This window comes from Phoenix dactylifera, chromosome 3 (genome assembly GCF_051530095.1).
Source record: "Phoenix dactylifera cultivar Ajwa chromosome 3, Ajwa_hap1_PhDact_Kaust_v1.1, whole genome shotgun sequence".
Lineage (NCBI taxonomy): Eukaryota > Viridiplantae > Streptophyta > Magnoliopsida > Arecales > Arecaceae > Phoenix > Phoenix dactylifera.
The window spans coordinates 34250472-34275804 of NC_143192.1; the positions used below are offsets into that span (position 1 = coordinate 34250472).

General features: G+C 36.4%; 2 protein-coding genes across 9 annotated transcripts in view; one reads left to right on the top strand and one right to left on the bottom strand.

Moving 5' to 3' along the window:
• Positions 1-6477, top strand: part of LOC103720771 (pre-mRNA-processing protein 40A-like) — a 33021-nt gene extending 26544 nt beyond the window's left edge. For 6 of the 8 annotated variants that reach the window (XM_008810646.6, XM_088718087.2, XM_008810647.6 and 3 more), the window contains one exon: positions 4665-5023. In XM_008810646.6, coding sequence (XP_008808868.3) covers positions 4665-4675 — 11 coding nt within the window. In that variant the 3' untranslated portion in view covers positions 4676-5023. Of the gene's footprint in view, positions 1-4664; positions 5024-5642; positions 5784-6303 lie in introns of those variants that run through there. The other 2 variants (XM_026809866.4, XM_088718086.2) reach the window with 2 other exon arrangements.
• A 4816-nt stretch (positions 6478-11293) lies between these two features.
• LOC103720770 (AMP-dependent synthetase and ligase family protein) lies at positions 11294-21721 on the bottom strand. The gene is made up of 6 exons (XM_008810645.5): positions 20585-21721; positions 16741-16933; positions 13665-13810; positions 13086-13153; positions 12849-12951; positions 11294-11699 (listed from the first exon to the last, which is right to left on the bottom strand). Exons 1-6 carry the CDS (start codon positions 21593-21595, stop codon positions 11586-11588), a joined length of 1635 nt encoding a protein of 544 aa, XP_008808867.3. The 5' UTR covers positions 21596-21721; the 3' UTR covers positions 11294-11585.
• Positions 21722-25333: the final 3612 nt, after the last annotated feature.

Consider the following 25333-nt stretch of genomic DNA (forward strand, 5'->3'; position numbering starts at 1 on the left):
TCCGATCCATCTATATTAAAGCTTTGTGCTCATGCTCACATACATATATGAAAACAAGCATTAAAAAGGCACAGACAATGAACAATGGCAACAAGTATACCACCAGCAGCAATGGCTGACATCGTTAGTTTGTAACTCATATTTGTTTCTTGAACTAGTTGTGATAAATTCATGAATCGATCGAAAAATATGTGAATATTTAAAACAGTTCTCGATTGATTTGTATAGATAAAATAAATTATTTTAAGACAATTAGATTAACTGTTTGCACAGTTAGTTGGCACCTCGGGCTTGCCCTTTAGGAGATCCAGGGTTCAAATCCTAGGTATTGGTCAGAAAAAAAATTGTTTAAAGAGAATAAACTGTAATGGCAGAGTAAAAAAAGTTCTAGAAGTTTTTAGAATTTCAAAAAATTATTTTATATAGCACGACCATTTGGACTTGTTTATGCGTATAGGCTTGTTCATTCAGTCAGTATTTTGTACCTGATGTTTCATAAATGCTTTCTTCCTCTAAATGGATTTGATAAGTCATTTATAGGTTCAATTATTTTCTTTTGTAATAGTTGTTTCTTCTGAGAATGTCGCATAGCTATCAACAACCCGGTATAAATTGAACCAGAAGTTGATGCAATGAATCACCCACCAAGCAACTACACATTCATTAAGTACGGATAACAAAAAGATAAACAAATCATCAACTAAATCAATGTCCCATTGTTCACATAAATAGAAATTATAATATACCTGAATTAATATTTCTACAAAGGATCAACAATTTAAAAGACAAAGAATAACTATTAAAAGGGCTCAAATTTGTAGTGAATCACATAAAATTGACATTTATAAAGATATGAAGCGTTTTTGAAACTGGCAAGGAAGTATTTTGGAGTTGGCATTGTTTTTTAGGTTTTGTGAGAACCATGGACAAGGTGGATGGGTGGGGTTCGGGAGTGGGGAGGAGAGCAAGCACATGTGTATGTGTCAGAGAGAGAGATAGAGAGAGAGAGGGAGAGAGAGTGCCTTTGAAGTCTCCTATGTACATCATCTTATGTCTGCATATTTAATGTCCATTCCCACAAAAGTGGTAAAAACAAATATTCCAAAGTGCAGGTGCGCCCTGCCTGTGGCTGTTTCCTCATAATTATAATACAATTATAGGTGTCCTTTAAAGCTCTTTCTTCCCCTGTAAGCTTTACAACGTTTGGGATGGTCTGAACTGTTTATCCCTTAGAGCATAAAGGAATGGTGTAGGATGTAGGAAGAATGTTAGAAGAGAGACATGGTAGTATGGGCGATGAAAATGTTTAAGAGTTTTGGTTGAGAGATACTTGCAAGAGGATAAAAAGATTGTGAGGGAGTAGAAAAGATAGTGAGAGGGTGGCATTGGTAAAGGTTGTAGATAGGGTACATGCAGTGGTAAATGAGTTATGCTTGAGGTGGTGCTGCACGATCTTGTATTGGATGGGAAAAAGATGTATGAGGTTTGGGCGCAGCAGAAGCCTTGCTCCCTAGGAGCATTGCATAATGAAGGACAACCAGAGAAATCACATGAAGATGTTAGCTAAGAGATCATAGTTTTGAATTCAATACTCTTGGGTGTTGTGGTTAGGAATTCTGTTTTGTTGTTGTTGCTCCAATGTCTCGTATAAGCAGACCTCAGGCCTTGGCCCCTTGATTGATCAATTCCTCTCTTATTCCAATCGGTAAGGAGGGCACCATCTTTTAATGAGCAAAACATTATGCTCATCCAACATTTTCAAATTAAAATCATATTCGGACTGTTCTTTTCATGCTGTAAATGCTTGTTGCTGCTGCTACAACATCCTGTCTAAGTACATCTTTGGCCCTGGCACTTTGATTGATCAATTCTTTTATGAATCTAATCAGCCAGCAAGGCACAATTTTACGATGTTCAAAACATTATGCTCATCCAAGATTTTCCAATTATGAGCGTGTGTTTGAGAGAGAGAGAGAGAGAGAGAGAGAGAGAGAGAGAGAGAGAGAGAGAGAGATGGTACGGTATGTAATTGCCAAGCCAGACACCGAGCATTATAAAACCATAATTTGTACTGACAAGGAACTTATAAAGTTAGAAATTGCTGTGATTTTGTAGGATATTCAAAAAGACCTTATATATATATATTTCATAGGAAATGAAATTATATAGTATAGAGCCTTTGCAGCGGAAGGATAGGTTTGTTTTTACATTTGCATTTTATATCTGGTTGTTGGAAATTAAAGTTTAAAGAAACTGTCATAGCTTATGTGATATCTGTTGCCAGCCATTTTAGTGGGAACTAATCTATATTTTTTATGTTATCTCGTTCCTATGTTATTCGCCATACTAACAAGAAATAACAACAAACAGCAGTGATGTATCAAAAGGAAGTATATGAAGTGCTACGGTTAATCAGATTATTTTACTGTTAAACTTGTGGAAAATTTTTGGAGGTGATGCATGATGGAGTGGAAAGTTTTTGTGGGTGATGCATGATGGAGGGTAATCAGAGAGGCAGCAGCAAAATCAATGTTGATAACAATGACATGACAATGTATTACTATAGCGTTTTCCAAATAAAATTGTGGACATAGCAAGTTCCGAATAAAGGTATGATTAATGTTTCAACTAGAATTGTTAGCATTCTTGGGCTTTCAATCCTCACTTGGAGTCACACACCTATGATTTACAAGTGTTCTTGTTCGTTGAGATGGAGTTAGAAGTTTGATGCTTAACGAGGTTGCTCAAACCAATAGCTAGAATCAAATCAATGGCTTTCAGCTATGAATTGTTAAGAATTATGGGGTTTGCCTCTAAGCAATACGCAAGGCAAACTGTCTTAAGCAAGGCTTGCCGTCTCGATATCGGATTCTATATTGGTACCATCCTATTATAGTGTTGCTATACGGTACGGTACGAGACGATGTGGCGTGTTGAGTGTTAGTACGGTACGAGACGTGTGCTGGTTCGGTACGGTACATTACAATACCGACCGGTACAATGAATCTTGACGCTTAAGACTTGCAGTTGTCTTGAATTGACTTGTTTCTATTGAAAGTAGGATAGAAATATTTGTAAGATTCAAGGGGGCTGTAACTAGCAGACTCATCTCCTATTAGGACTTTAATAAAATTGAGAGAAGGAAAAAAATGTATAAAGCTATTTACTAATTTTGACAGGAGCTCTATCTTAAGTGACCACCTTTTCTTATACAAAAATGTCCAGGAAACATTTAAAATTCATGCTTGGGTGGGTCTAGGGATGAAATGACAAATTTGTGATTATTGGAATGACCACAACTTCATTATTTGGGCTTTGATTGATGGGATTGTTGATATGCCAGGGAGCTCTTCCAATGTAGATGAAGTTGTTTGCTGCTCATAATCCACATGTACTGGCCTTGGCGAATCTTTCTTTTAGTTGTTCTTTGGTGGTGTTGTTTTAGGAGGCTGTTGTGTCTAAGACACATTCTCCAGTATAAAAGCTACAAAGTTTGTACATCTTGCCTCATGGGTCAAAGTTTTGAGATATGGTTGCCACTTGATATGGTGTCAAATGTAGTTGACGCATTCTAGTCTTGTTTGATTTGGCTCCCATTGAACATCTGGTCTATTATTTCTGCCTCTTCAAGTCTTCTTAGTTCTTGGTTTCTTCATGCAACCATCTAGTGAAGAGGTTTTCATTACTAGTGTTTTTGCTTGTGTGGAGGTGTATGTTTTCCCTCTTTTTTTTTGGGGAGGGGTGGGGGATTCTTGTACTCTTTCATTAGGGCAGACTTCTGGAGCTTGCGATGGGCACACCTAGAGGAGCGGATGAGAGGGGGTGGGGGACTAGAGTCATTGCCAGAGCATCCAAGGATTGCTGGGTGGATTTGGTTTCTGTAATAGGCAGAGGTACCTGGTGGAGCATCTGGAGGGCTCAGCCTGAAGGAGTGGATCTGAGGGTGGGTCGGAGTCATGGGAGGAGAAGCAAAGGGTGGAGTCTAAGCAGCCATGTGGACTGCTGAGTTGGCAAAAGGCTTGTTAGAGGAAGAGAGGAATGTGGCAGAACAAGAGCTATAGGGACAGATTAAGGTTGTGGAAAAAAAATGGTTGTTCCATAGGAGAGGCAGGCGGGATCATAGGGGAGGTTGTTGTAGGTGGGTAGCCAGGGCATGGCATAGGAAAGCATGTACAGAAGATTTGAGGATTTGTGTGCAGATTGACTCATCAAGTATTTTCGCATGTGCCTAAACCAACTTTAGAAAGGATCTGAATTTATTGAATTTGATATTTCAGATAACTATTTGAACATTCTATTTTGTTTGAGGCACGGTTATCATCAGTCAATATGTTGTGTTTGTATACTATGAGTGCAGAAAATAATTTCTAATGTCCCAATTTACATAATATAAACTAGCTGCAGATTGCTATAACTGATTTTTGATATAAATATGTATTAGCTGTTTTATCACTTTCAGAGCACAGTCCATTGGCTTTTCCTTTTTCAATATTGTAACAATATAAACATAATTTTTTCGATAAATTAACTATACAACAGTTCTCTTTGGGGTAAACCACCTTTTTTAAAAAAAAAATGTTGGCACTTTGCCGTATGCTGGATTAATTTATGGCGATTTAATTAATTATGCTCTTTCATTGGTCTGGTATACATCTTTTCTCTAGATGCTGTCTAAAAATGTGAGAAGGAGCAAGGATGTCACTAACGGCTGCGCAGGCAGGGCAGTCCCAGTGCCTAGGTGCTTAGCACTTTCCAGGCTTTCCGGCAGGACAACCACCCAGGGTTCTAGGTTGGTGCCTAAATGAGTTCCTGACAACTGATACGCTGCTTTCTTACGACGGATGGTACCAATTATGATATTGTGATCGCTTCAAGTTTCACCTGTTTTTCTTCATATATATTTTGAAGTTCATATGGTATCTAGTAAGTAGGGGTACTTTTTAATGAATCTTGGAGTGTATTTGTCAAAGTAATTGAAAGACTACATTTCTAGATCATAGCTATCATTTTTGGTATCCTCTCATCCTTCTAACGACTACTTTGATCTGCTCCTTTTATTTTTTTTGGGTGTTCATAGCAAGTTTCTGGAGATTTTGCTTGCTTGCTAGTTCATTTTATGAACAGCGCAAGTTAATGACCAATGATTTATGGATAAGATGTTTGTGATGTATGTTTTCTGTAAACAAAATATAGGCATTTGTGTACCATGTTTTCAGATCTTAGCCATCATATTTGGTGTCCTCTCATCCGTCTAATGACTACTAGAATCTCCCCTTAGATATTTTTGGTGTTCATAACAAGTTTCCAGAGATATTGCTTGCTGCTAGTTCATATTATGCATAGTTCAAGTTAATGAGCAACCATTTATGGTTAAAATTTTTTCGTTATATGCTTTATGTAAGCAAAATATGTGTTTTTTGTGATGATTTGTTGGTACTACAATATAATTTTATTTTTATTAATTTTTGAGGTTTACGAACTCTAGCCACCTGCCTGGGTACCCAGGCGTTCTACCTAGGCATTTCAGGGGGCCCGCCGCCTTGGATTTTAACAACCTTGAGAAATGAGCTCCATCCTCCAAAATGTGGGGCCTTAAATCTGTTTTAGTTCTTAACAATAATAAAAAATCATTACACTTGCAGGGACAACAACCATAATTGGTCATTTGAAACCTTTCCCATTGTCTGTAGTGGAGATGAGGAATCATTAATTGAAACCGTTATATAGGGAGACATGGGCTTGGTTTAGGAGTCGACTCATGGTAAGTATGGTTTGGTCCATCATTTTATGGGCCTACACATCTTTGGCTTCATCCTATGACGGGAAAATATGGTTTACCTTCTGTAAGCTCAATCCTGTTTTGAGCATTGAAGTGGAATTTATAATGGATTAAATACTGTTTATGTTGTTTGCATCTAGATAGTTTTCTTTGTAAGTACTGAATTAAATCAGTTTGTAAAAGTCTGGTTCCATTCTGCAGCTTACCATTTTATCTTCTATGCAACTTTCTCACTTAAAAGGACTAAGAAACATCAATTTTGGTATGGTCAATGACTGTAATGGGGTGTGCTCAGGTGGATATCATAATTTTTTTATATGAGATTTGGGTGTTATACCCATCCATCTGGGCGATGCAAGTTTGTCAAGATGCCATTTAAAATTTCCTGCTCCATTGTAGTATTTCCATTTGTCATCGGGCTGATGCCCATCATACCAATTTCTCCAAATCTTTTTCCTTTTTTCAAAATGAATATAATACATGGACTAAATTTGCTCAAAGTAGACATCTTTGTTTTCTGGCAGTTTAAGAATCATGTGCCAGGTACTGTGGGGCTAGAGATTTCCACGTTTATTCTGGTGATGGAATCCGTGCATCTCACTGGTTGAAGCATGCCTTCAGCAGCGTACCGTTCCATGTATTTTTCATTTCCTTGCTGTATTGACCCAGGATAAGGTTTAGAAGGTACCGAGACAGCAATTTTCCCTGATGCAACATCCTGGTATGGCTATGAGCTCATTTGAGGTGATTTGCTGAGGCCACAGGATATTGTCATTTGCTTCACCTTTGGGCTTCATGCTAAAACCCTACTTGTTGGATATAGCGAGTGCTTTAGATTTTCACTTGATGGCCTTTTTAAGTTTTGAGTGCTATGTTACCAAGCTCTTGGAGGTGCTTTTCGCGTGGAGCTTTCATTGCCCGAAGCTTTGAAAATGTCTCCTATGGTGGTTGTAATCACACCTATATCCTATGGTGGGTTCCGAATAGCTGTGGCAATTGTTAGGTATTGTTTCTTCGGTCAAAGTGTATCAGATTTGCAAATTTTGGTATAGATTGGGAGTAGGATAATGCAATATAGTTATTTAAATTTGTTTGCATTTACCCAATTATTGTTACATGTCGCTGAAAAAGTTAATTTAACTTTGTAACAAGCAAGCAGCTGGGTTTAGCTGAAAGTTAATTGCCTTTTGGAATGGACTGCAATCCGTAATTATCTAGATTGGGTTCCTGGCGTGTGGAGTGACAGTTGTTCAGTTTTTTTTACATTTATGTTTTGTAAAGATTGATAGGTCTTTATCTCCGAATGTTGATTGCTTGTGGGTCACTAATAGAGAGCTTGATCTATTTGGTGCATGGTTGGTATTTAAAAAAGATGGGAGCGATAAGAGCAGGTCCAGTGCACTTCACAATCCTTACTAAGTCATGTGGGCTCTTCACTGGGGAATACTAGCAGTTAGGCTCCTCACTGAGAGATATAGATATTGGCAGGTTGAGTAGGATATGATATCGATATAGGAGGACTCGGTAAGGTCGAGCGAGACCTGGGTCATGGATGGATCCCTCCTTGAGCATAAGCCAGGACATTGTTGTAATTGGCGCTTCGTGTGGATTCTTATATTAGATGAACACAAGATTTTTGGGAGGGGGTTAGCCGAAGTCTGCTTGCACCATTGATACGGCACCTGCTTCGATGGAAGTTCTGTTTAACTAAGTGGATTTCTAACTGAAGCTGCCACTTCAATCTTCTTGGGTTAAGAGAGGTGAGAAGAAAATTGAACTACCGTTTTGAAAAAGAACAGAAGAGCTGAGCCGGAGGAGACTAAAATCTAGCGAACAGTAATTTTATGCGACGGTAGACAATTAATTATTTTCAATTTTTCATCTGCTATGTGATTTCTGGGCCTTCCTCTTTCTATGCCTATTTTTGGTCTAGAACCTTGTTTGGTGAAGCTTTTAAAGGATTAAAAAGCACGTTATGATCTTCCAAAGTACTTTTGAATTAAAAAAAAATATTTGGTAAAAATTTCGGAATGCTGTTTTAGTTTTTTCAGAAAGTTAAAAACAGCTTTTTGGGAGAAGTTCTACTTTAGAGTTTTTTTAAAAAGCTGTTTTGAGCTTTGTCGGAAAGTTATTTTTTTACCAAAATATCAATAATAAAATATAACAATTACATACTTTGTTCCTTTATAAACTTAAAAATCTGCTAAAGTCCTAACAAAGAACTCTAGTCGTGGATCAGACTTCCTTTCGTGTAAGAAAAGAATTCTCGTTTTCTATATCATATATTTATGTATTAATATATATTATATTTTATTATGCTCTGTTGTATAATATTATGCAATATTTTTTGTGGTAATTTTATCATACAAAAGTATTTTTTAATTTGTTTACCAAATATATGTTAAAGTATTACAACACTTTAGAAATGTAGTTACCAAATAACAAACAATTTTTTTATAAAAGCTCGACTACCAATAGCTTCCCTAAAGAGGGCCTAGGTTGTAGGATATTTCTTTTTTACTGCAGGCTCCATCATCAAGGAACAGCTGAGTGAGTGGCGGCTCTAAAATCTAAAGAACAGTAATTTTTGATGCCATAGAGAACTGATAATTTTCAACTTTTTCATTTTCAAATTAATCCTGCGGGAGTTGGGGGCTGGTTTGTTCAAGATAAATCCATTTCTAATTTAACTAAATTTCCTCCACGATCTAAAATCTTGAGCATTATTGCTTATAATAATGCAAAAATATAATCATATCTTTTTTCCTTTATATTTGTCTTTCAAAGATTCCCTAATTAATTTAACTTAAACTAAATAGTGCTTATTGGCTATTACTTAGAACCAGGTTTGAATTCCTCGTATACACAATTTCATCGATTGGGGTTGAAGTTATTGAAATCCTGCCTTCATTAGGATTTTGGGGTACTTAGTGGAGGGTTACGCTTGATTTGTAGCTCCTTGCTTGCATACTCTTCTATTAAAAAACTTCTTCATCCTCTGAAAAAAAAAATGGGTTAATGGCTTTTTTGCAGCCTCTCTTACAAAACCATTTATATTTTCTTCTTCTCTCCATTCTTTGGCTAAAGCTATCTATTGAGCAGTGCAGTACTCTTTCCATATGCACCACATGACCATATTGAAAGAAAAGGTCTGCTACCCTGCATTTTAATAATTTTTAATAATAAACTGATTCGTTGATGAGGGTTCTTAAATGAAAATTATAATTTTATTAGATGCTATCTCTGTCGCTGCCAGCTGTGCCAACTTAATTATCCCGCTGGGTGTTCCTCCGTTGCATGAGGTGGTAGAAGGTGAAAAAGGACGAGAAAGTTGAAAGAAGGCATTGCTTCATACTTATTATGATGAAACTAGTGGCATGCACCACTAGTTACTCGGTCGCACATACTATTACTATAGAGATCCAAATTTTTGGAGACGAACCATTCCAGATCAGGTGTAAAGTCTTTGATTGCTAAGTTGAGAGGTATGATTACCATGCCAAATCTCTATCCACTACATTTTGACAAACCTTTTAGAATTGGTTGTATTTTATAATTTGAAAAATCTACACATTGTTTGGATTTAAAATCTATATCTTTTTTGTTGCTAAAGTTGCTCAAGATAATATGTTTAATAGGTTTGACTTAATTTCTTGAAATCCTTAATGCCCTTCTTCTTTTGCATTAATCTATCTTTATAACTTAATATCTTGCAGGATTTAGCTTATTAAAAAATAACTAGATTAGATTCAGGCACAATTATTAGCTAAAATATTTTGCACTCTGCAGAATACTCAATCACACAACTCTCTCACGAGCTTGCAACCATCATCTGCCGTTCAGCAACATAATTTAATAGGTGCTCTTATTTTGGGCATAAAAGTAGGTACATTTTGGTTATGATCACCGAGACCGGAAGGGAAAAGACGGAAAATAGGGTTTTTCGTTGGCCATGCATCGGTATGCAGGCTCAGCACATCGAAATAAAATAATAAAGAAATACCAAGAAGAAGCACAACCTCTTTAACCTCCCTTAACCTATTATTATAAAATTCTCTAATCCGTCCCTATATTTCTCCCCCTCTCCCTCTCTTCCCATCCCAATCTTTAAAAGCAGCCGGGATTAGGGTTAGGGTTAGTGTTGGGAGCCCACTTTCCTAAGAGATCGATGCATCGATCGACAGATAGGTAGTAGGGGGAGGAGGGAAGGAAGGAGGAAGATGAGAAAAAGGGGGTTTAGCGGAAGCAGCGATGACGGGGAAGGCGAAGCCAAAGAAGCATTCGATGAAGGAGATCGTGGTAAAGATCTATGAGGTGACGACAAACCGCGGGCATTGGAAGGCCGGGCAAGCGGAGTAGATGGGGGTAAGGACAAGGGAGGGCACGCGAAGCTAGAGTGCCCCCTCTGCAAGACCATTGAAAGCATCTAGATTTAAAGTGGGGGCGTGATAAAAGGAACTGAGACGAGGATTCTTGAACTAGATGACGAATTTGAGTGATTTTGGTTGTCAAAAGCTGCCCATATAGCGCAAAGGGAAAATCGCAGAGATATCGTGTGAGAAACTCTTGGATCCCAAATTTTACCATTATAACAAGCCACTTTAAATAATTCTAGAATTTATATGAAATAGTAATCTTAGAATTTATAAATTATGATAGCAAAGAAAAGTTTGGAAGGAACAAAATGGAAGAATGAGTAAGGTAAGCAACATTAGCTTGGAAGGAATGAGATGGAAGAACAAATAGGGCTAGCAACATCAAAACAGAGCAATCAAAGATAAATTGTCGATATGGCACGCAGATTTCGAACATACTTGGTCTATTTTATTTATGTCCATCTCCCTAGATATGCTCGCAGATTTTGAACATACCTGGTCTAGTTTATTTATGTTCATCTCCCTAGATATGCTGAGCCCATAAGAAGAATGTAACTTTAATTTCACATCACTTCAAGGACATGTATTCTTGTATGTTTCTTCTTTTTTGATAAATCAGGTGGCTCCACTTCGCCCCAATAAAAGAGAAAAGAAACAAAGGTTCTTCCGAGGTGAGCATAAATGGCGAACCCTAATTGTCTGAATACTCATTATATCACATCAAGAGGAAGGAGAAACCAACTCCAAGAGCTGATTCGTTCCAATCCTAGATAAATGTCCAACCATACTGCACAATGCCAAGTCTTAAGGCTACTTGTTTTTCCCTAATTATTCTTTTCTTTCCTTTTTTTTTCTTTCTCTGGATTGAAATGTTTTAAGGTACATGGACATATGTGAATGGGGCTTATCCCAGTGGTCGCACCCGTATCATTTTAATAGAGAAATTTCTACTAATAAATAATATTTAGCAGGTTATCAGTTTGGATCTGACCATACCCAAAGGAGCCAGGTATAGTTTTTAGGGTTCGAACTAGCTCATATATTAACATGCAGCCAGGTCAGGTGATCAAATTATTGATTACCACTTAACAGCCCTAGGCGATGTTTGAGCAGACAAATTAGGAGTGATAATCTCATGTTTAAGAAAATATAAATCTTATTAAACCTCTACATGTATCAACTGCTTCTAAAATTCTCAGTATATTCAGGAATGCAAAGTTTAGTCAACTAATATTACAATATTTCACGTAAGTTTGATTCCAGGGCAACGTTCCAAGGCTTCACTTATTCCCCTTCGTGGAAATAAAATTAGAAAAAGATAGAATGGATAATGTAAAGCGACAGCTTATATACCTTGATTACCTTAATGGCATTTCAGTAATCAGTATAGGACCATCCAAGAAATGTTTGGAGGGGGGATATTAGACTTTCTATAGTTTCGATCTTACTTTCTCGATAAGCACCCTTCTTAGAATTTTTCCAGAAGCAGATTTTGGCACGCTGTTCACAAAAGTAACTCTTCTCAATCTCTTGAAAGGTGCAACCTGTTGACATACAAACAAAAGCTAAAAGGACTTAGCAAAGTAGATGATCAGGCACAACCTCATTAAAGATAGTAGCATACAAGCATTATCCAGCTAACGGGAGGTAGACGACATTTTAACCTTGTCCAAGAGCAAACCTTTTGATTTGTGGCCTACCAAAATTTATTGCCTTCTGTTTTGGCCCATATTTACAGAACCAAACACCAATTTTTCAGCCTAAGGCCGCATGAAACATTGCTTGACACAAAATTTTAAGTGTTGCTAACAACAATGTTCTCATTTCCTTTCATCACAAATAATTACTTTGACTGTTGGTGGTGGGTGACAGATGATCTATGTTGTCAAATTTTCTCTGGCAATGAGAATATCTGATTGAACGAATTCCAAAAACTGTGAAAAAAAAATGGTATATGCATCTATACCAGGCTTTATCTGCATGAGGTGTCCTTAAAAATTTTAGCATGTGTGTGGTGCATAAGTATATCAATTTTGTTAGTTACTAATTAGGGAGCCCTATATTATTCAAAAAATGGACGGAAGGAAGAAAACAAAAGCAAGCTAATATTACAAATAGATCAATTTGTTAATAACTAGGGATCCCTACATCATTCAAAAAAATGCATGGAAGAAGAAAAGAGATTTGATGTAGTAAAGCTTACTAACACAAATTAAAAAAGTTCTTTGTGTTTGAGGACTCCTCTATTGGAAATGTTGCAGAGAACTGAATTTAATTTGCTGCATGAACTAGCTCCCAGTCCGGGAACATATTGGATCCTTGACTTTCATATCTAGTTTGTCTCAGTCAATAGATTCCACACCATGCATACCGGGCTTTACTAGATAATGGTGGTTATGAAGCAAGCAGGAAGATAAAGCAGGCAAACAATCATATTATAAGATGATTGTCTTCTTAAAAAAAAAAAAAAGAAACAGAAATCAGTTGGCATGCAATCTTCAGAACTTGAACCTTCGGTAACCTGTCCCCGGTATAATGTCTGGAGTGCCAACCAGTGGAGCACAATGATAGTTTATAGAGGGGGAAAAAAAAATCTAAGATTTCTCGACAACTAAATTAAAATTGTGAATGATGCAGTCATCTACTTAAAACATACAGGAATTTGCAAAAGAAATCTTAGTCTTTAAATGTACCTGCTCAGCAATAAATTTCTGGACATCCTCTTCAGTCAGTGAACTGTTAGGAGACCGAACCACAAAAGCAATAGGAACCTCACCAGCTTCAGCATCGGGAAATCTATGAGGTAAACATAATCCCATATGTCAGATTATCCATGGATTGCACTTTGGAAATGTATAGGGTCGATCATAAGCTAAATGACAACTGTTAAGTTCCACAATATCTAAGACTGAATGAGTGCATAAACTTACGGGATGACAGCTGCATCAAGTATCTCAGAATGAGAAAGAAGCAACCCTTCAAGCTCAGCAGGTGCAACCTAGAAAAGAAACAGAAATTAGAGATTATGGCACAGAGTCTACCTTAAGTGGAACAAATAAAGGTAAAATATCACATATTCTATGAAAGAGAAAAAATGGTTATGGAAATGCTATATATAAATGCAGTTTTACTGAATATAATGCATTTATTTCAGGCCAAACATATAATATACAATAACAATGATATAAGACTATAACTACTATAAATTGGTTGAAGTTAGAAATTCATAGATACCGGCACTTGCCAGAAATATGACTTAGCAATTATGCTAAGAATCCTAAATGTCCAAATTGCGCCTTCTTATTTCAGCAGCAGTATCTGTTCTAACTTTCAACAGGTTTGAAGTATATTACTTCTTTTGTTTTCAGTAGCATTATCAAATGATTTTAGCTTGTTGTTCGTAGCAATTCTCTGCACGCTTAATTTTGTTATGAGGTCAATGATCTCACAAAATCATCTTGATGCAAAAAAATAAAAAAAAAATCAGAGATCAATCATTTAGAGGTTACCTGAAGTCCTTTGTATTTAATGAGCTCTTTTATTCGATCAACGACATATACTTGTCCTTTTTCGTCAATATACCCAATATCACCTGTATGTAACCACCCTTGCTCATCCAAAGTCAATTTAGTGGCTTGTGGATTGTTCAAATAACCTGAATTATTTTAAAATTTAGTATATAAGAGCTCAAGCAAAGTATTACAAATAGATAAAACAAATATAGATACACACAAGCTCACCCACAACACTACACATATACAAGCGTACATATATAAATAAATATGTCTATATAATTAGGTTTGCCATACCGGTCGGTACTAGTGCATACCAAGCATACTATACCATACCAATACTGAACCGGTACATGGTACAGAGAGCATGCCGACACTCAATACACCAAATCGGTCTCCATACAAAGCGTACCGATACTGTAATATAATGTACTAGTATGGGGTCTGATAAGATGGCAAACTTTACTATATATGGATTTAGATATGCATTTAGGCGCATATATTGTTTGTATGTTTTGTATACTAAAAGCAACATATTATCCTACACCACGATAAGTGAATACTAACTTATATATTACATCGTTAAAGAGAATCAGGCATGCATCGATGTTATTCCTTCCATTTATACATTAATTTGTATTTAATAATTTATAAGGAGAAACTGATGGGAGAAAAAAGAGACATCGAGAATATCGTAGAAGTGATCATTATATTATGATATTTGCAAAGTGCTGGTTACTTGAAATAGTTAATGAAACATAGATCATGGCTTTCCATCTTTTCCATGTAATTTACATTCTCCTTACTGTTTTATATCTACAGTTTATAATGGTAAACTAACTAGGATCTGAAATCAAGGTGCATACATGGAGAACAGTTTTTGCATAATCTCCTGATAAGGGTATTCTAGAGTTTTATAATGCACGTTAGTAAAATTATTACTTGCCCCAAAAAGCTATACATATCAATATTAACATTTTGCATTTGCAAGTTAGCATAACTTATTTTGTTATTAAGGGTGAGTTTGGTTTGTGACCGGAATCGAAATCTGAATGGGAATCAAAATGGCCATATTCCTTGATGCATTTGGTTCGTAACTGAAATCAGAATCGGAATTGGCATGGGACTTGAATGCTAAGGAAGAGTCAGGATTGGCTTCTGGGGGATTGGGGCATTCCCATTCCCCGCTTGAATTTGAATTGGAATGGGACTCCTTTAAACCAAACGGTTGGAATGGGAGTTGCTTATTCCCGTTCACATTCCAAGCCTAACTCCTCCCAACTAAACATGCCCTAAATGTGGCGAATGGAGCCACATTGCCTACATTGGACTTTTGGCTGTGCGCATCAGCACTCCTTTGTATCTTAGCATCAGCTGATGTATGGTCCGTGGGGCGAATCAGGTCATTAGCAAGATATGTATCATCAGGATGCACTAAATATTTTGGAAACTAACAAATAACAATCAAAATGGAAATAGAGCTTACGTTATAGAAATAACATAAAAATCCAAGAAAATTGTCAAAAAAATAGAAACAAATAATAATATTCTTTGATCATATTTCACTGTCGTTACAGCCTAACTGTTATTGTTTAGCTACTTTATCAAAAGAAAAGGTTATGCTTTGTATATATTATTATGAACATTTCAACATGAGATATAAATTACAGGCTTCAAATACTTACCCAATTTATTGAAAGTAGTTTATCTCAATTACATGAACAATGTAGACTAAAATAAAACGGCAAGCCCATGCTACTGGTGGCCAAGCATAGACAAGCAATGCAGACATGACATGAGCTACTAATAGAAACCAAGCACTGCTGCAGAAGATAGTCAATTATCAAAGCAGGCATCTCATGACTGAAAAAAAGTCTCAGAGAATCATAGCATAAGAGGTGAAAGCACATGCAGAAGCAGGAGATTGTCTAGAAGCTACAAGAATTTGCATCACAAAATGCACATCTAAATGGGACTGGAACCCATGGAAAAGCCATCAACAACAAAAATTGGCACAGCAATAGACGACTTGAAGGAAGATATTGGATGAGAGGACAAGTAAAGGAGCTCAACAGACCAAAAAACTTATCATGACAAAACAAAAAGAATCCAATGAAATGTCTAGGGAATGGTCCAGAGAAAAACAAAGCAAGAATATTTTAGAACGCAATTTGGAAAATTCAATCCACATATTGGATCATATTCGCGATGGTATAAACAACAAGATGAATTCAAAGCTTGAAATATAAAGAAGAAAGAAACTGCAAACTTAGGACCAGGAGTGGCTTGCCCCAAAAGGATAAGACAAGACAAGCTAAGGAAACAAGCCAACAAAGAAATAAAAAAATTAAATCCTGAAAAAGTGGTGAGAGACCAAACTGCATGTTGATGATCATAAAGAAAGACTTTGAGATGCTATTCACTAGTTGATATACAAAACCCTGACTAATGGACGTGGTTTCTCTTTTGGAAGCAATTGTTAAGTGATGATCAAAACTATGGACAAACCAAAATCATCCCTGATTCCAGTAGAATTTTCTGTAATCAGATGATGACAGCTCACTGGATTCTGGAGATTGTTCGAGAAAAAGAATATGTCATATTGAACAGAACCCAAGATAGAGATCTCCCACATATTTTCAACTCTGAATTATATGCCTTAAGCTTTAGTGAAGGGGCCTAAGATAGTTTCTAATATCTAACATCATGAAACTTGGGGAGGAAGTTTCAAGGGCAAGCGCTATTTGCCAACTAAAGCTAACAAATCCTATTACAACGACCAGTGCCTGTTCTATGGCAAGGGCACACAAGGGTTGAATTTGAATGTGAACTCATAAACAATTGATGCACAGACTCGTGCAAAGAATGAAAAAAATACATTAGATGATGGCATGTCAGACTTAGAAATGTACATAAAAGGCATAGCATTTATACAACAATTAATTTCAGGAAGGCGCGGCAATTTTTGCTACTTTCATTAGAGTACTTTAATTTGATTACTTTGATTGGTTAGCGTACATAATTGCAAACATAATAGTAAGCATCTGATCAAAGCAGCTGAACAAAGTTTTACCTTGCATTATGTTTGGTCCCCGGAAACAGAGCTCCCCTAGTTGATTAGGTGGAAGAGACTTCAGTGTGTCTACGCTTACAACTTTACCTTCGACTCCTGGGACAAGCATTCCTGTTGAACCAAACTGGCGAGCCTCTGCCTTAAGAGGAAACTCCCGTGATATGATTCCACAAGTCTCTGTCATACCATATCCCTGATTTTAGAGAGAAAAGAATAGGTTAAATCAGAATTCAGTTTTTTCCTTGTTTCACTGTGATCTCCTTGTTGATGCAAAAGGTGATTCAACAAGAAGTGCAAGATAGAAAATAATATAAACCAAGGAAAGTATCATATACTGTATTCATGGCAGCCAAGGGCCAATGCATTACGCATATTGTAGCATATATGTCAACATGTCACATATTGGAACTAAAGGAAATGCTAGTTATCAAAAGATTTATGACTGGGACACCAAACAAACTACATTATTCATTTGAAAAAAAGATAATACACCACTACCACAACACCCTCTTTCACTGCATGCGACCCCATACTAAGTGGCTTTAGCATGGACCATGAGCCAGGGAAAGGATTTTATAGCTGGTATCATGGAGAGTGCGCATCTAAAGTATTACTTCATTGACTCAGACCTATGTTAACTGCATCATACTAGTGTACAGAAATGACTAGAACATATTAATCTAGTTTTCAAAATCAAGAAAACCTAGCATCGTAAAAATCATCCTAAATATCTATCTTGTGTTGTTACAAATGTGCTTTGAATAAAATTTGTAATTTACCATGCAAGCTATTGTTGCACAACTATATCTACAGAGTAACAACACAAATTGGCTCAAGATGCATAAGAAAAGCCATCAGACATACAGCTCAAACATGTGTCCCAAAAGATTTTGCTTATTTTATGGAATCCAGGGACTAATAAGGGAGGACAATATTTCATGCTGGGCATTTACATACAGGTACCTTTTGTTTGGAGGATCAATGAAGGGAAGGTATTGTATAAAATAATTGTTTGAAATAGTATTACTTTTCTATTATGCATCAATATGATGTATGGTTACTTGCACATCAATGCAAAGTGTGTTACTTTTTGTTGATACTTCTATGATGTTGCATTTCTTTGACCTCAATGACACAATAATAATTTTCCAAATCTGAAGAAAAGAACCGGACTTAGTGGTATGGAGATGGGTTCTTTAGGTTCCTTCCCTGTGACAATTGCTTACAAGCTGCTTAGCCATAGAGGTGTGCTGGATTTGTTCGTTATGCACATATAGTATTGTCCAGTGCCTCTTCAAATCAGAGATTTTGTCCAGCTTTAATGCTCTGAAAATCCTAGGAAGAAGCCTCACTCCCCAGTTTGTCTTCTCTGTCAATCTCAGGACAAACTGATCAATCACCTCTTTTTGACTAGTAAATTTTCCTAGGAAGTGTGGCCGACTTTCGGGTCCTTGATTGGTAATAAGTAACTTCCTTGAAGAGTTCGCATGGTATTGGAAGAATTGGAGAAAGGTGCCAGTGAAGGAGTTTAGATTTGGATGGGACGATGTCACTCTAATTGTTTCTCAGTGCATCTGGATGGAGAGGAATGCAAGAGTCGGCAGAGGAGCATCAAGAACTAGATCAGAAGTCTGTGATAGTGTTTCTTTTCTCTTCAGAGATTGTACAAGATTGTGTTCTGGTATAAGATGAGACTTACCTATCTGCTCCTTTCTTAGCTATCTTAATCCTTGCTTTGTAATCATTGTTCCATTGGTTAGCCATGGCTAACTGTCGTACTTGTTTCTGATTTCAAGAAAAAATGAATTTGTCCTTTGGCCTAATTCTTTCTCTCTCTCAAAATATATATATAAAAGAGAGAGAGAGAGAGAGAGAGAGAAAGAGAGAGAGACGGAGATACCCAAACAGCAGCACTGAGTAAGACTATAGGAATTGTAGGTTCTATGTTGTTCAGAGTTAACAAAGTGGAATTGGTAACCAGAGAAGCAGTAGTAGTGGTAGCATGGTTTAGAAATAGTTTGATCACCAACACCATCATTTGTGTTCCTTGCTTCTGAGTTCCCATATATAAACTACCACAGATTTAACTTTTCAAGTTTCAACCCAACCCTAGCAGAAAACATGTCAGCGTTCCAATTCATTTCAAGTGAATTTCAATTGAAACAAGTTCTGTTTATAAAATATTAAATTTAAATAATAAATATGACCAAAATCTGAATTCTAGGCAAAACGATAATGCATAGAACAGGAAACAAATGTTATGTCAGTATCAGCGTGTATATTTGATATATTACAACCCCCTAGCACACTTTAAATTGGTAACTTTCAGATTTTGCGAAGTAACAGATGTATAAACATATAACTCCATGTGGATATTAAGAACAAAAATAAATAAATAAATAAAAATAAAGCCACATGTAAAGTTCCAGCAGTTCATCCAACACAGCTAAAACAGGCAACTAAGTAGTTTTGGTCCAATTTGTCTCCGGAGGTTAAACTTCCAAAATTATATGGGTGAAATGCTTCATTTCAAAAGATTTTTCAGGCAATCAAGTAACCACATAACTTTGTCTACGTGAGATAAGATCCTCTTGAAACTCGTTTTTAACATCTCCATGCAGAACACCTAGTGCTTTACTGTTGTGATGCCTTTTCCAGCTATCTATTACAATAGTTTCACCATCTCTGACAAATAATATGTGAAGGATGGGGAGCAATAGGTTTCTACACTGTGGCAGTAATTTTTCTGTTATTTCTTCAGATCTTGATTCTTGCACCATCTTGGTACAAATTACTTGGTCTTACATTTTATTGGCTTATAAAGACATCTTAAATAGTTTTCAAAAAATTGCCAACAGTTTTAAAGTTAATTAATTTTTAAAATGTTATTTGTGGATAGCAATTAATTTTAAAAGTATTATCTTAGTGACAGTAAAAAAAGAAATAGGAGTAGAGGAGCAGGACTCCTGCTTCAATCTCGTATAACAAATCAATTTGGTCTCCACGGTGATTATACGGCTTCTCCAGTAAGTGTGCAACAGGCATTATGGATTATTTTTCCACTTAAAGAAAATTAATCTGCAATTTATGGACGCTAAAGCTGATCCGTTTTGAAATTGGCATTTTTCAGTATATAGTCTTTTTAGCCACTGGTCTATTCTACTGTCATGCGTTTTCATTAAGGACAAATATTTACTCTCTCTTTTTCGATCAATCGATCTCTCTCGACGTAAAGATATGCCAGAAACCATCAACCTATTAATGAAGTAAATGGAATATCATTGCTGCAAAAACACCATAGAACTATAAAAGGATCCGCGCAAAAGAGAAGAAATGAAGATCATGGATGAAAGAAAGAAAGAAACAAAATCAAAAGACTTTAGAGAGTAGAGAATATTTAGCTCTAGTGTGTTTTATAGAAGGTCTAGATTAGCTTCACATGAGGAACACTTTCGACAAAATTATGCCACACTTTGATTCTTGCCAAACATATTAATGATACCTTCGGTCTTCGTAATAAACATCAACCTTAGAACAACTCAACAAATAGCTATTAATATCCAACTAGAGAAGATGAATTTGTAGAACTGAATAAGAGGATGTTATAAGCTATCAAACCAAACAATTAATACATCTCAATGTTCAAGTACTCAGACACAGATGATGCCCAGCTACTGAGCCAGCAGAGTCCATGTCAAGAACATTTAGTGTGAGAACAATGAATAACAGTAGAGCTACAACCGTAATCCAACATAGTTATCACTACATATAAACATTAATCTAGTTTCACAGTAGAGAAATATTAATCCAGAAGGACCAACAAATCAATCAAGAATTACGTTACCTGTATAACTTCTCTATCAGGAAAATTTTTGGAGACCTCCGTCATCACATCCTTCCCCAGAGGAGCAGCACCCGAACAAATAAACCTCAACGAGCTAAGATCAAACTTCCCCATCTTCCCCTGCTTCGCCAGCGCGATCATAACCGGCGGCACGCAGAACAAATGGCTCACCCTGTACTTCTCGATGGACCTCAGCACCATCTCAAAATCGAACTTCCCCATGGACACCACAGTGTTCCCTCGCGTCAGCTGGGCGTAGGTGATCACCGAGAGCCCGAAAATATGAAACATCGGTAGGAAGCAGAGGAATGTAGCCGGCGGCTCGCCATTCTGCTCCTGGTCGGCGGTCACCATGAGAGCAGTGCAGATAAAGTTCCTGTGTGTCAGGATGACCCCCTTGCTCGCGCCGCTGGTGCCGGAAGAGTAAAGGAGCGCCGCGACATCCGTCTGCCGGACCGGAGGCGGTGCGAAGTCTGGATTCGTGTGCCCGGCGATCAGTTCGGAGAAGTAGGTGATGGGGAGGTGGGTGGAGGGGGATAATGGCGAGTCTTTGGGGCCGAGGATGACGGCGGGGAGGCCGAGGGGGGCGACCTTGTGCCAGAGCTCAGGGACGGTGATGACTAGCTTGGGATTGGAGTCCTTGGCCTGCTTGGAGAGCTCGGCGACGGTGTAGAGGGGGTTGACGGTGGTGGCGATGGCGCCGAGGGAGAGGACGGCGAGGAAGCAGACAGGGAAGTGGAGGGAGTTGGGGGAGAAGATGAGGACGACGTCTCCCTTGGATATGCCGAGGGAGGCGAGGCCGACGGCGGTGGAGGAGACGGCGGAGCGGAGCTGGAGGAAGGTGAGGGAGCGGCCGGAGTCGGCGTCGGCGAGGGCGAGGCGATCGGGGAATGCGGCGGTGCGGCGGAAGAGGAAGGGGACCATGGAAAGGTCCGGGTCGGAGGGGAAGGCGATGGGGGGCCGGAGGGACCGGTGGACGCCGTCGGGCCCGTAGCTGGAAGTCGTCGCCATTGGAGGAAGAGGAGAGAGAACGAGAAGCCAAGAATAATAGTTGTACCAAAAAAACTCTCTGGTGACACGTGGGTGCGAAAGAGTTGGTTTTCAAGTTGGGGGGGTTTTTACTTGACAACCGTAGTCTGGATGATGATCATTTTAGAAACTTTTATGGATCCTGATCCGGAACTTTCCAGGCTCGTAGGAGCCACAAATTGGGAAACTTTTCGGCTGCGGATGACTGTATTTGATTGGCATATGGGAACGGCGATCTGCCGTCCGATTTTCTAGCGAATGCATCTCACCCGTAGATAGATTACGAGTTACGACAGGTTGTTGGGAGGGGGTTAAAATTTATAAACAGCTAGTGTATCTCACGATTTTGAAATAGTCGCTTCATCTCGAAGGGAAACAGTTTAATAAAAAGAAGCAAATATTTAGGTTCTACGTCAAGGCCAGAGACGTGGTTGGTGACAAAAAAAAAAAAAAAAAAAAAAAAAGGGTTGGTGCAGATGATATGATCGAAAAAGTTCAACGTCGAACAAAGAGATAGAGCTACAGAAAAAAAAAAAAAAAATTAGGCTGAGGAGGATGATAGATTGGCATAGGATTGAGAAATGGCCGGAGAGATTTGCAAAACTGGTGTAGTTTAAAAAAGAACGATGGGGCTGAAGAAAAGGTTGGGCGAAAGATGAGGGATTAAAAAAAAAAAGATGAAAATCTATTTTTATAAAAATCTAGAAGTTCAAAATTTTCACTTTCACTTTTTTTCAAAAATTATGGAAGTACTTTAGAAGAATAGAAATAAAAACAAAGTAACCAAACAAATTTTTTATATAAAAAAATACCAATTAGGCCCTTAATTTTAATTATGATAAAAAAATATATATAATGAAAATGAAAGAAATACAACCCACGCGTGCATGCAATTCAGAGGCAACACTTAGATACTAAACATCTATTTGGATCTCATTTATTTACTATTTTTTTAAAATAAAATTATTAAAAATAAAAATATATTCAATAATATTTTGTATTTTTATTTAAAAATATATTATTATGTTTTTAAAATAAACTAAAAAATATTTATTTTATTATTTTTAAAAATAAAAAATTTATTTTTACCACTACCATTAATATCATCATTATTATCACTATTATTATTACAATCACTATAGTTGTCAACCCTTATTGTCATCGTTATCATTATTACTATTATCATCTCACCATCATCATCACCCTGGTTGTTGCAACTATTTTCAATATCTTAGCCTACCTACCATTACCTCAACCGCACCAAGTATTATATTTTAAAAATAATAAATTATATTAAATATATTTGTACTTTTTTGTTTTTAAATAAAAAAATAATGCGGAACGGCACCTAAGTAATAATGATTCTCTTCTTACCAACTGGAAAGTTCCGGCGCACAACATTTTTTTTTCTATGACAGTGAACAAATTGTACAAAGAAATACGACAAACATTTATCGGCGGGACAGCCGGCGAAAGTCAAACTTGGATGCATTCCCCGTGAGAATCCAAGACGAAAATACCAGCTTAGGCAGGAGTTCCAATAGTAAAAGCAATATCAAATAGTATGCATCGATATATTCAAAAACTAAATATTAAAAAAAAAAATCATTATTTGATTGTTCCAAAAGATCTAATGATCAGAGATGAAATCTCTTAAAGCCTATTTGGATACTTAGGCCCCATTTGGAAGAGTTTTTGGTACTTTTTGGCTCTCACAAAGTACTTTTAAATAAAACAGAGGTATTTAGTTAAAATTTCGAAAAACTGTTTTAGTTTTTCCAGAAAGCTAAAAACAACTTTTTGAAAGAAGCTCCATTTGGAGCTTTTAGGCCCTGTCGGAAAGCTATTTTTTGACCAAAATACCGCTATAAAATATAACAATTATACAAAATATTCCTTTCTAATTCTAAAAATCTGTAGGAGGGTTGAAAATTAAATTACACTAATAATTATACTATTTTATACCTTAATTATAGTATTATACTATAAAATATAATATTATATATCATTATATCATAATACATTAATATGTTATATTAAATAATTTAATATTATGTTATATTATGAAAAATTAATTTACGCTAATAATTATAATATTTTATTTTTCAATTCTTTCGACCTTGGTTCCGTAGGAGCAAGTCAGAAAGATTGAGAAATAGAACCATCTGATTTGATTCGTTCTCGATAACCATGAGATGATCATCTTAGAGTGATCCTTTTGTCAACCTTTGTTATTATATTATACTATAAATATAATATTATATTACATTATATTATAATACATTAATATGTTATGCTAAATAATTTAATATTATATTAAAATATTATGCTATAGTATACAATATTATATTACAACATTATAATAATATTATATTACATTATAGTAATATTATACTATATTATATGTTTATGTATTAATATATATTATATTTTATTATGCTCTATTATATAATACTATGTAATATCCTTTATGGTCATTTTATCATACCAAAAGTACTTTCTTAGTTCGTTTATCAAACACATGTTAAAATGTTACAATACTTTAGAAATATAGTTACCAAACAATAAACAACTTTTTATTAAAGTTCTACTTCAGAAAGCTCTACTACTAAAAGCTCTACTTTCAAAAGCTCTACTGCCAACAGCTCCTCTAAACGAGGCCTTAGAATTTATAACTTTAGAATAATTTCGTGATAGCATGCAAGTTTTGATCTTATAGGATCAAAATTAAAATTTTGGTGCGAGAAAAATTCTATGAATCACAAATGTTATCTTATGTTTGGGTAGATGTCAAATAATCTAGCATCCGCTCTGTTCTCCCTTCCCTCTCTCTCCCTCTTTTTTATCTTTTTTCAATATTTTCAGAAACTAAAAATAGGTAGGCACCTTAATTTGACATATCTTCAAATACCAAATGTATTGGATGGGCTAGGGCTATATGGGAGAACAATATGAGCTCTATTACTCACATAATTTTTCAAATACCAAATATATGCAATATTTCTTCCCATCTCTTTCCCATTAGAGGTACAACTATATTTGTTAATTTCATCCCTTTATGCTTCCATTCATATATTTATTTAGAAAATCTAAATCTGGAAATATAGATGAAGCCATCCATGCTTCTTTCTCTCTCTCTCTCTCAGGTGCACAGTACATTGCTAAAGCACTAGTAAATGTGAGAGATTGTTAGAAGACGGCCTCACATAATTTAGTGTACAAATGTGCCTTGAAAAGCTACCAAGCATGCTAAACCTTAATAAGTGGTTAGACCAATAATCTAGAGAAAAAAAAGTAAGGTAGAGCCTCGCCGATTTCATAAGCTAATGAAACAACTCTTAAGAGTCCTAGCTTAACTAGTGGTCCCGGACAACATCGAAACCATTATCATTAGTCACAACTCACAATTGTTTGCTAATCACTGGTTGGTGTTTAATTAGTTCATGAAGGAAGAATGAAAAGACAAGCTAGCTATGTTATTTCTCAATAGAAATATGACACCTTCAAGTAAATGGTTGGGACTACTAAGTCATAATTCTTCCCTACATTTGTGTTAAATGATCAAAAGATTGTTCTTATACTAAAATAACCTAGACTATATGGGAGGTTCGCAAAAATCGCGAGGAGTCTAATTTAATTATCAAGCTAATAGCATGCAAAGCAAGCGACAAATTTAGTAATGAAACAAACAAAAACAAGAGAAAATAATAGATGGCGCAA

Coding starts and splice junctions, on each gene's coding strand:
- LOC103720770 (XM_008810645.5), bottom strand. CDS start 21,595: ATGGCGACGACTTCCAGCTACGGGCCCGACGGCGTCCACCGGTCCCTC. Junction 12,952..13,085: donor CTTGATGCAGCTGTCATCCC/GTAAGTTTATGC, acceptor TTTACCTCATAG/ATTTCCCGATGCTGAAGCTG. Junction 11,700..12,848: donor AGAAATTTATTGCTGAGCAG/GTACATTTAAAG, acceptor GTATGTCAACAG/GTTGCACCTTTCAAGAGATT.